Source organism: Nyctibius grandis, chromosome 6, assembly GCF_013368605.1.
Source record: "Nyctibius grandis isolate bNycGra1 chromosome 6, bNycGra1.pri, whole genome shotgun sequence".
In the NCBI taxonomy this organism is placed as follows: Eukaryota; Metazoa; Chordata; class Aves; order Nyctibiiformes; family Nyctibiidae; genus Nyctibius; species Nyctibius grandis.
This window is the reverse complement of record NC_090663.1, coordinates 55,173,343-55,185,566: the sequence shown is the minus strand read 5'-3', so window position 1 is coordinate 55,185,566 and position 12,224 is coordinate 55,173,343. Positions and strand designations below refer to the sequence as shown.

At 36.9% G+C, this 12,224-nt stretch overlaps 1 protein-coding gene across 2 annotated transcripts in view; it reads right to left on the bottom strand.

The window, feature by feature from the left end:
- Positions 1–3,511: 3,511 nt before the first annotated feature.
- The window catches only part of CCSER1 (coiled-coil serine rich protein 1), a 680,898-nt gene continuing 672,185 nt past the window's right edge, over positions 3,512–12,224 (bottom strand). The window contains exons 10-11 of one of the 2 annotated variants that reach the window (XM_068404065.1): positions 6,542–6,562; positions 3,512–3,997 (exon numbers count right to left, since the gene is read on the bottom strand). In XM_068404065.1, coding sequence (XP_068260166.1) covers positions 3,512–3,997; positions 6,542–6,562 — 507 coding nt within the window. The remainder of the gene's footprint in view (positions 3,998–6,541; positions 6,563–12,224) is intronic. The other variant, XM_068404066.1, reaches the window with a different exon arrangement.

The window sequence follows — 12,224 nt, the reverse complement described above, 5'->3', positions numbered from 1 at the left end:
AAATGCTTATCCAAACCTCATGTGAAGATCTTAGTCTGGATATATTCTTTTTCAAAATTTCCAGAAAAAAATACATGTAAGGAACGCCCTTCAGTTATGTGGATGTGTGTATTTTGGAATGAAAACCAATAAAGTGAAACGTAAGGGTCTGGATTAAAAAAAAAAAAGGAATCTATTCCATCTGTTTCATTTGATATATAGAGGGTCGGCCTGTCTTTAAAAGGTGGCAGAAATTTATGTTGCAGGATGCTTTCAGATGCTGCTACATAGCCTAAATAGAGGACAGGTTTGTAGTAAGACTTCTCACTCTGGTATGGGCAAGCACAAACAGCTTGAACTTCATTCATGTGCACAACGTATACCAAAAAAAATCTTTCCACTACTCTGAAAGCCAAAGATAAGAACAGTACTGGATAAGTGTTTTCCTTCCATCTTAATAATTTATGACCAGGCTTGGTCCTAGCATGTTATTGTATCTTATAAATACATCCTGTAGAAGCACTCTAGTAAGGGAAATAAGGATAAGTCTAGAGATGATATACCATTTCAGATGTGTCTCTGTTAAATTACTACAAAATATTTAGGGCACAGATCTAATGTTTCTTTTGCCGAGTAATTGTTTCAAAAAATGGGATATTGCTTCAAATAGAAACAGCTTTTCTTTGGGGATTTCCTCCTCCTTAAAATGCCCCTATTGCACCAAACGGTATGGAAGTAAGAAGAAGCAATTTTCACTAGAAATTTTACATTTATGCTTTCTTGTATAGAAACATATAAAAAAGGAAAAAAGGTACATCCATGGAAAAAATAATAAGTGCCTTTTCCCCCTGGTGTCATGTCTTTGGATATGTACAGCCTTGGAGAAATGTATAAATCATTTTATACATGGAACTCTTAAAAAACTAGAGATTTTTAGTACAAAGGAATCAATTCACTGAAAGAATGTCCACATGCTGTTGCTTTATGATTTACTATATACACAAGAGGATCAAACAAAGGACCTCTGTTTTACAGTTACTGCTGCACTGTACACTAACATGTGGCTAATACCCTTCTCTGGGTGAGATTTACACTTAGTATTACAAATAACAGAACAATGCTGAAAATACTGATACAAAACAGCTTCAAGATGAGATTTTAAAAATATCCCTCACTTTGACTGAACTGTTTTCTCCAGTTTTTTTAAGTTTCAGCTTTATAAAAGATTCTCCAAGAAAACAGTAGCATTTAAAATGTTCTTTTTGAAATGTATAGATGGATTTTTTTTAATAAAGTGTAATCCAAAAGTACATTTTTTCCAGGAAAACAACAACTATAGATACAGTACATAAGTTAAAATTGAAGAGGTTTTTTTTGTTTTTAATGTAGTATAGTACATTTGTATCCTGGAAAAAAAATCCTTGATTACAGTGTATGTTAATTTATTTACAGATCTGAAATATAATTGCATACATCAACTCTTGAGATGAGCAAGACTGAAATGTATTGTTAGTAAGAACCAACTGTCCTTTCAATCTACCATAACCTTAAGAGATTGCTCAGATGAAAACATGATTCTGAGTAGTGAAATTCTGTTACTACTATTTTTAAAGTTTTTGGTAGACTTTAAACTATGAGCTTCAATGCAGGACTGGGAGTCTTGAATCCCCACAGTTAATTCAGTCAAGCTGTATTTGCAATTTTTGCACATTCTGTTTTGGCAGTAGCAATGCACACATGAAGATGACGAAGTTTGGCAAATGTTTGTCTTGATTCTTATGTATCCAGCTCCGGATACCCAAAATTACCACTACAGAATATTTAGACAAAACCTGCTCTCTTCAACATCAGACAATGTCATAAAATTTGCTCTAACCAAATTAAAACCATTAATAAATAGAATCCTGAAAGTTTAGGCTGCTGAAATGGCTTTGCAAGAATACCTGCCAAGCTCATAGTCTATTTTTTTCTTAATCTAACCAATCCTTGTATTAATCCAAATGTTAAGTAATTAAGCAGATATATTTAACATAAGGTAAAATTTATATCATTAATTCACTTTATATGCCCTATGTGACTTACCTTTTAAAAGTTACAGCATTTTTAGTGGCTACAGAAGCTTCATTTTTCATTATATGCTACTTCAGTTAAGTCACACTGGTTTGTTTGTGTGAGAATGTGCTGCACCCTTGTCTTTTATTATTAATCACCAGTTAAAGAGAGAGATGACTTCTCTCAGATCTGCCTCAATCGTACTTAAATGTGCCAGATTATTTATATACTACTAACTATATGGCCTGTTATCTTTCAAAAAGATTATCCTCCATCAGAGAGGCTGTAAACTAAGTGTCATGTTTAGTATATGCCACATGTTTAGAGTAACTTGACTGGGATGCCTGTTTTCAAGCCCTCTGAAAGGGGAAAACAGGATCTTTTGTTACTGAGAAGTCTACAAGTTCTATGGTGTGACCAGGTGATTTCATATTCCCATGAGACCAGCATGCTGCACATCAGGTAGCATTAGATTCATCTCACTTGTGTGTAATATGTCAAGACTAGAAAACCTGTGGAGTTTGTATAAACCAGGTTGTTCAGTGCAGATGATACAGTCTACAGAAATTAAGACACAGGTAATTTGGACTGGGTAATAAGACAATTTCTCTTTAGTCTTTCACCCATTTTTGGTTTGGCAAGTGAAATGAAATTATATGATGCATTACACAGCATAGAACATCACATTGGGTCGTGAGTGATACAATGCCCATAAAGCACAAACATCACTATAACTTGACGTGTCCTCATAGAACAAAAACCACTCAAACAGATGTAGTTAAATAAAGGTGCAGAGAGGGAATGGAAGGTTGAGGAACCAAGCTGACGTCCTCAGTTTGGGATCCAATTACTGACTCAAATACCTGGTGAGCTTCTATGAACCTTGCTGTTAGAGGAAAATCAGTCAGTTCCTCGACTTGTACCATGAGGCATTCATAAAATACATACAGCAAGAAGTGGTAACATACCTTTACAAGTGAGCAAATTTCACTGTATTAAAAAAAAAGTGTAAAAAGAGGGTCCTCAAAGTTTTCTGACTGTATTTCTCTAGTCTCTAATGAAATTCAAGAGGGTTTACTAATTACTTACTTATTCATTCCTCACATCTACTTTAACAGTAACATTAATAAACATACACAGTATTATTTAAGATCACTTTCTAGAACTTCAGGGAATGATAGTGGCTTATAGAGGGAAAAAAAATATATTTAGCCAACATTGGACTAGCATGTCAGCCAAATGGTCCCATTTATTATACCGATGGTGATTTTTGCATGACAAATCAATCTAGTTATTTAACAATCTAGTTAATCCTTTTGCAACAGTCCCAGATGGGAAAGCATAGAACCTACAGACAACGTTAATTTTTTACTTTATTTTTTCAGGTGAAAGTAGCAGCAGATGAAAACTGAAGACTGAGCTCTAGGTGAGCTTATATGCCTCTTTAATCAACTCCCATGACAAGAATACAAGCACCTTGTTACCCATCTTGTTGACCTAAAGTCTGTAGCTCTGCTGTGTGTAAATTGTGGTGGAGGAAAACATTTTTTCTGCTGTACATGTGTAAAGAGATGGGTCCCCTCGGAGGCTGTCCGAGTCTCCCTGTGAAAGTGGTATGCTGCCGAGGGACAGAAGTTTGGTCTTTTGGAACTCCTGAGAACACTGTGTAGCTGTCTGCCTTGGATGCTGGCTTTGCTGTACTTGCTGTTGTGGTGGCCAAACCGTTCTGGGTGACCTCTGAAGTGAGGGTTTCATACGTGCCTCTAGGATGCTTGATGACTTCCACAATCTCCTTCTCTTTCAGAAGGTTGCTCAGACACGAATTAGACAGCTGACAGCTCTTGCTTTCATAGGTCATTGCTTGGTTGCCTGATGAGTATCTAAAAGGGTCCTCGGTGGGAGTATGTGCTGACTTTCTGTCCCTTGTGCTGAGATTTTGGCTCACCATTCTGTTTGGATATGTAGCCTAGGGAAACAAAACAAAAAGTGTTAGTAATAGAACACAGTAGGAAAATGGCATAGAGTATATAAAACACTCCTCACTACAGATGTACAGCACATGGGGCTGGCAGATTAAAATGAAAGACGAATCTCAGATGCTGGTAAAACTCCCAAAGCACTGCTAGCATAAAATAGAAATATTGTTCATTCATATTTAACAGAACTACTATTGAAAAATGCTTACTACAGATAATGATTTGTTGAAATCAAAGGAGGATGATTTTTTTTTTTCAGAACATAATAAATGGATAAAAAGGTTCCGTGAATTGTAAACAGATTTTCAAAAGCATTTCACATGATGAAACAACAAGAATTTTGATTGCATAGAGTTCAACTCTTAATACTCTCAAATACTTACAAAATGTAAAGAACATCTTTTGTGAATATCTTCATGGCTTGGTTAAGCTCAGAACATACTCAGTCCCTTGCATCTAGGTGTTTTGTTGTGCACATACAGTTAAATACATGCCAATATGCTCTGCCAGAGCAGAGCAATAATTTTATTTCAGCTGCCTGGAAAAAATTACAGTGTAGAAAGTATTCCAGCATGTTAGCAACTTTGGATGCTGTGTGAGCTTGCATGCATTTGTATTTGTTTAAATACGGGGAATTAACTGTACATGGCAAGACAGATCACTGCGGATTTCCAGTGTGCACTTAGTGTGATGCTTCATTTTGTCCTCCACAGAACACCTGGCTGCAGAAGAGATGATGGGGCTGTGGGACCTGTCATACACATTTAAAAAATATACTCTCAGTATATAAAGTAAAATAAAGTGTTGAGGGGAAAATGCTAATACAGTTAAAGCAAGATTCTGCCTGTTCCATGACTGCCTGTACTAGGTAGCTTCTAGAGCTGATGCCCAGGAACTCGGCTCACAGGGAGATGTGCTTGTGGCTGAAGGATGGCACTAGACAAGCTGTGAAAGTTCAGAAGCCTGCTCCCTAGAGGAACTTGAGCTTTGAGCCTATATGGCTTTGTAAGAAAGCTTCATCTCTTTCTATATTGTTACAAAACATATATGACACCAATTTGCCCAATAAGAATTAAATAACTGAAAACTGTATGTGAGTTTCAAAAGTTTTCGATGTAACCTACTTAAACTCTACTGTCCTTTGTCATCTAATATGGTGTGTGCAAAAAACCAAAAGGTGGGGCGTGTGTGTTTCATTAACTTCTCCAGATACAGAACCACACAATGGTTAGGGTTGGAAGGGACCTCTGGAGATCATCCAGTCCAACCTCCTGCGAAAGCAGGTTCCCTTAGAGCATGTTGCACAGGGTCACATCCAGGTGGGTTTTGAATATCTCCGGCGAAGGAGACTCCACAACGTCTCTGGGCAGCCTGTTCCAGTGCTCTGTCACCCTCAAAGGAAAGAAGTTTTTCCTCATATTGAGATGGAACTTCCCATGTTTCAGTTTGTGCCCATTGCCCCTTGTCCTGTCATTGGGCACCGAGAAGAGTCTGGCCCCATCCTCTTGACACCCGCCCTTAAGGTATTTGTAAGCATTGATAAGATACATATCCATAAAATGTTTCAAGGAAATCTTTAACTTGGATTGCAATTAGTGCACCTCTGATTTTTTTTTTTTCTTTTTTTAACTAGTCACGTTACGGTAACTAAGCTGCAGTTATGGGAAGAAGGATTATAATAATAGCATCAATTGTACTTTATTTTAAAAGTTGCTTTGGAATACACATTTGCCCTTGTTTTATTCCTGGAAAACTTTCCCAAGTACTGGTCAAAGCACCTAGTTCTGAAATTCATTTGCAAAAAAAGTCCAATTTTACTCCATATAGGTTTTCTGCAACAGAACTCTGAAAGGACATAGTAGCAGCTTCTTGACATTTACATGCTATATGGGCTCTGACGTTGCAGAACAAAGCTGAGAAAATCACAAAAACTCCCAAGTCTTACAACAATACTTGGCTAAAAATATTTCAGGATGTTTCCATGATTCCATAGGAAACTTGTATATATTGTTTCAGGACAATCTGTATCACTTGACATGCATTTTTATTTTAAGCAACACGGAAGAATCATACAGTCAATATTCACAGCTTACATCTTTTTTTCAGTGCAGGCAGGCTAATTGTCATGCTTCTACACAGATACATACACAGGTTTGGACACAAGCATTGCAGTGCATTTGAGGCATCAGAGATGGTATTTTCAAAAATTGTTAGTACTGGAATAACATTTTTCCTACTTAATTCAGTGTTGATTGCACCCAGACTCATAAATGGGAGTAGAACACTACCGGAAAACATCACTTAAGTTTTTGTGCCTACAGCACATAGATGTTGAAATTAAATTCCATTTAATTCCTAGGGAATCATTCTTGGGGAGACCCCTCTGTATGTTCTATCACTTTTTAAAAAAATATATTTATTTCTATGCCAGTAAATAAAGTCTTCCTACTGGGACAAAAGAATCAAATTCAGTGCCCTGCCAAAAAACCCTGCATTTGTTGTAAGGGAATGTTACTGGCGTTACTATACATCACCCTATGCCCCCCTTTGACAGTCTAAAGATTGATGTCATAGAACTGAGAGGAACTTCATGATGGGACATCTAGTCTCTTCTACACTTCCAGGTAGCATCAGCTTATCCCTGTGTTGCTCCTGACATTTTTTTTTTTAACCAGTTGTTAAGAACCTTCATTGATGTAATCTGTACAGCCTCCCCAGCTAACCTTTTCCACTACATTACCTTTACTTTTAGGAAAGTTCTTCCTAATGTCTAAACCGAATCTTTCTGGCTGCAAGTCTATTTCTTCTATCTCTCTCTACCATGGAAATGAAGAAAGCAAAAAGTCTGACATCTACAGCTTTTCTTCTAGCCAGAAGGCCTGTTACTGTGCTGTTGAATGAAATTAGATCAGTTTGGCAATTGATTTGATTTGCAATCCATGTTGGCTCTTGTTCATCTTGTTTTCTTCTATATGCTTATAAATAGTTTGTTTGATTATTTGCCTCAACTTTTTCTCTGAGAATTGAAGTTAAACTAATGGAAAACATTACAATATATTTAAGATGAATCATAACCTCCCTCCAACACTGACAAAAATAGACACTGATACTGTACTCTGATCAGTATATACTTGTTTTAATAAAAATGCCTCAGAGCTTTTCATGGTGGTATACACCGCTCAGTAAAAAGTCTAGGAATTAAGAACTGTTTACCTTCTTAGAGCTGGTATTGAAGTGCCAGCAAAAGCATATGATTTATCTGTTTAATCAGCAACTACCTTTGTTCTTGTCTTCATTCAGTGAGATTACAGTCATAAGCAGCATGACATGTGAATAATTGGAGTTTAAGCATGTTGTCACAGACGTCTGTAGCCTTGGATACAGAGGCCACTTCCAGTGAGAAGCATGATCATTGCTGGAGGTCATGGATACAAGTTGACTTATAGTCCTAAGAATGGCTTAGCAGTTACTTTTGTCTCTTGAAATAGAATAAAAAATAAAAACTTGTAGGGAATAAATTCTTATGAAATGAGTTAGGTAGGTTTTAAAGTAAATACAGAAGAACCACCTAGTTTTGAAAACGACGAGTCCAGAAGCATCTTCAAAGCAAGGCGTATTGTTGAAACTGGGTACCAGTATAAGGTACAAGGCATGATTATGTGATTTTTTATATTGCTATTTTAACTTGATCTTGATGAAATGCTCTGTTTTGAATATCTGTCACTGTGGTGTTTCTTTCCTCTTCCTTATCAAGGTTATATTTCACATGAAATATCTTCACTTTAGAAAATACATGCTGGGTCTGTAGGTCTCCAAAATATTTGCTTCTGGTTGTTGGTCAGTGGGGGGAGACAGTGTGTGTATATGTGTCAATAAATATTTAATAATATATATGTGGTGAGGGAAAGTCTTACTCAGTGTTGTGAAGCTGTAACTTGCTGAAATGCCTTTCCTGCTGAATAATTAAACAAATACCAGGTGGTGACAAATTAAGAGCTAATTTACCTAAATTTTAAAACTTCAATAGAAATTTAGAATATGCCATCAGTATTCTAAGACATTGGTTTGACCATATCTCCAGCAATAAGACACAGGCGGTTAACAAGAGAGACAGATTCATTCTATCAGATGCATAGTTAGTCATGGAATGAACGAGATTTTAATAGAAATATTGCCAAAAAGCAGTAGTGTCATTGTTACCTATGACAAATTACTGAAAAACAGTTTCTAATCAGGAAAAGAGAGAACAGTGGTCAGATGGGAGTCAAAATCAATAAAAAATCCTCTTTGCCCCCCCCCCAAGAATGACATTATTCTTCCCCAAAAATATTGTCAATAAAAACTCCTATGCTGTTTTGCATTTCATGCAAGATATTCTTTGCTATAATTCAAACATTTTTATAAAAGTCAGATTTGAAAAGAATTGTATGCTGTTCTCTTGCTGCATTCAGGTAGTCTAGCTTGAAAGAATCGTAGTCCAACTGAGTTTTCTTGCTAGCGCATTTTACAGTTCCCAGAATGGAATCCAGAAAAGTAAAAGCCACACGTGCAGCACCAACAGGAAAAACACTTTGGAAAAATCTGAATTTTTTTTTTTTAACCTATTTCTTCTTATCTTCCTGTAAAATTTTCATGCAAAATTTTCTGCAGTGGACTTTTAGGTACCAACTGCATTCTACGAGCGTTAGACGTGAGTGAGCAAAGCCACAATCCCAACGCATCTGTTTGCCAGTCTGAAGGCTGAGTCCTTGTCCAAAGCTGAAAGTGGCTTCATGCCAGCCAGTGTTCCAGTCCAGCCTAGAGCAGCTGCAGGGCTGCTGTAAACTGCTGCTTGGCAGTTCTCCAAGGAGCCGATCGGCCAGCTGGTGACTGCTGAAGCAAAAAATCCATCCATCTCTTTCCCTTTTATTTTTTCAGTAGCTCAACTAGAAGCAACAACTTCTTTGCCCCAGAAATCCCCAAATGCCACCCTACAGTCTGCCTAACAGTGGACCCAGAAAATGGGCTGCAATTAGGATGCAAATGTGGCTCTGAAATTTCTTTCAAAAGTAGCTCATTTTACATATATGGAGAAAAAAAAAAAGCCTCCTTTGTTGTTTCAAATATGTCTTAAGGTTTAAGAAAACATCTGGACTTTAATTTCCTGATCAGATTAAACACAAAAAAAGTGCATGTTTCCTTGCTTGAGTCTATTTCTCAAAAAAAAAAAAAAAAGTATTTCTATTAAAATCTGATTGGCTGTAAAATTTTGATAGGTTTGTATCATTATCACCGGTGTTTTAAGGTACATGAATATGAGAAAGATCTAAATATTTTAGGTTTGATTATTCCATACTGGTGCTAAATACATTAAAACTGAATCAAAAATGGGAACTTAATATTCTTAAAATATTTTTTCCGTAAAGTTTTTGAGGGTTCCTCTTTGTGATTGTCATTCTGGCAACTTTTTCTTATATTAAGCAAAAAAAAACCCCAAACCCCTCAATGACACACTTTAAAGTAATGAAAACCGACTACTCTTATAGAAAGCTCCAGAATAGGATATGTTATTAAAAAAACACTGCAGCCATTCATCACTTTCCATTTTCAAACCCAATGAGTGAAATATGACAAGAATTAACAACAAGACAATACTGCTGCAGGACATTAAAAAATTGATATTGTTGCTTATTGTCTTGCAATAAAGTACTGATATAAAATGACAGAAAAAGACATGAAATACAAAAACACCCAAAAAAGGGTGAAGATTTTTAAGATGCCTGTGCCCTGAGGCATCTGGGAGTCTTAGATGCCTATAATGTAATTCTTCCAAGCAGAGCAACTTTCTTAAACACATCATTCTGACAGCAGGCATAGAGAGTAAAACCAAATGCTCTCTCACAAATGTACTCAGTGCATCCTGACAACCAACCAATAACAGTGCATTTGAAGAACGTTTTACCACCCCAAAGGATTTTTGCTGTCAGAGGTGTCAACGGAAGCACACTCTAAAGAGAGTAATTACTCTGTGAGAAACCTGAAGACTTTCTGAATTCCTTCAAGTTTTCTACCACTTAATTATTTTCTGTCTGTGGGTACACAAGAAATGTAAAATGTGTCCTCCAATGTAATATTAACTATATAGCCCAGCACAGCTCACTTGGCCCTTGTCAGGCCTCAGCTGGACAGCAGCACCTTCTGCAGAACTGCCTCCATTTGCAGCCTAACCCGGAATTCATAAAATATAAAGCAACATAAAGAAGTCCAGACACAAACCAAGGTGCTAAAGCTCTATATTTCTTCAAAGGATGAAGCCCTGCATTACGCTTTTGAATTTATATCCCTTCAGATGCTTTTCACAGTTCTGACAGTTTATATAAGTGCAGATCTAATTTACCAAAACACAGATTAACTCAGTACTTTGGTATGCCACATCTGTCACTATGTAAGATCTTTAATTTCTACACCTCCTCACTTTCGTGCTTACCAGCTTCCAGTCTAGAGATGATCCGATACAAAATGTCATTTAGCTGCAGTGGGTAATTGTTCTTCATTCAAGTCTCTTAAAAAGCATTCACTCTTACTGATTTCAGTAGCATCTGGACCACGAGAGTAAGTTTTACAACCCAGATCTGTACCTATTGATCAACTGATGCTGCCTTCTAGCAACATGTGACGTGCGAAAGAAATAAAGCCCAGTGTGTCAAAATAAGGCATGGACTAGTACCAACACGTTATGGGCAGAACCAGCTGCTGATCAATTTGCAAGCTCTGCTGTCATCCATTACAAAATGGATGCAGTCAACATAAATCAAAAACATCTCACTTTGCCTTTCAAACATCTTTATCTCCTTATCAAAAGCAAAATTTATGACAGGATAAAATGCATGCCTCTTCCCCATAATGCCCTTTTAACCAACAGTTTGGTTGAATACAAGTGAACTATAGTGGTCAGCTAACATCCTAAAAGGATTTTCTGCTAGTGATGATACAGTGTGATAAGTAACTCACAGAGGGCTGAAATAAGATACTCATCTTCTCAGCATAGAATTACCATTGAAAATTTTCATTTCTGTAAGTAATAACGTACAGTTAAGGCAACAGGTGTAAAACAATGTAATGCTGTTTTATAAAGTAGGAAGAAAACAGTGAAGAACTTCCCATTAATCTACAGTAATTTAGAGCAAATCACTACTCTGCATTCTCAATACTGCATTTCTAGGGTTAACTGGAAGATTTTTCTCATTAGTAAAGCTAATAGAAAAGTTTACATTTTACGGTTGTTTACCATGCCTTCCAAATGCATTAAGCTCTTGTTATACACATGCTCCACCTTTGGTTACAGACAGCAGAGTGTAGAACAAGGTGCTCAAGTCAGACTTGCTCATGGACCCTTTAGGCTCCATTCAAGGGGACTGGAGAGGCCCCATGTTCACCCAGCACTTTGGGTGTCACTACCTCTGTGCACCCCAAGAACTAAGGGTCACTTGTGCCATGCTTTTAGCTACAGTCATATAGAAAGTCATAGGTGTCTACTCTTAAGGTCCTCTTTTGCATAATTGATGCAAAATGAACTGACAGAAAATGAAGAAGTGGATCCATGGGAACACCAGGTTCACTTCAAAAGACCACAGTTCATGCACTGTGAGCCGTGAAGTATGACACAAAGGTCCTGAGGAAACACAAAGGGAGCTTGCTCTGAAATTACAAGCAGGAAAACTGCACAAGTGCTAATTAGCCCTTCTGAAAGAGTGTGCTTATTATTATGCTAGCACAGGTGTTCTGGCTTTGCAAGCCAAACTAGTATCTCTGTAGAGCATTTGATGTGCCATGTGGACATAATAAGTTGTTTAAAGATCTCCACCTTGTGCCTTATATATTCTTTTGATGACCAGCTGCCTGAAAGCTGTGAAGTCCATTTCCAGCCTCAGGTCTGACATGTGGTCACCAAAACCTCATTATCATATCTGTAGATCATCTGAATTAAAACTGATTTGTAGGTGGCAATTACCTTTGACAACTAACTTCTATTATATACATGTTCAGGTTTTACCAAGATTCTGATTATATAGGTACTTATTTCCCTAATCTAATGTCACCTAACATGATTTCCTATAGTACCAGAAATTCCATCCGTAAAATGAAATTCATATGACTATGTATTCATTTAGATAAGATATCAGGATACAGTTGTCTTAGAAGTAGTAGTCTCAAAAAGATTTAAATATGCAATGTTCA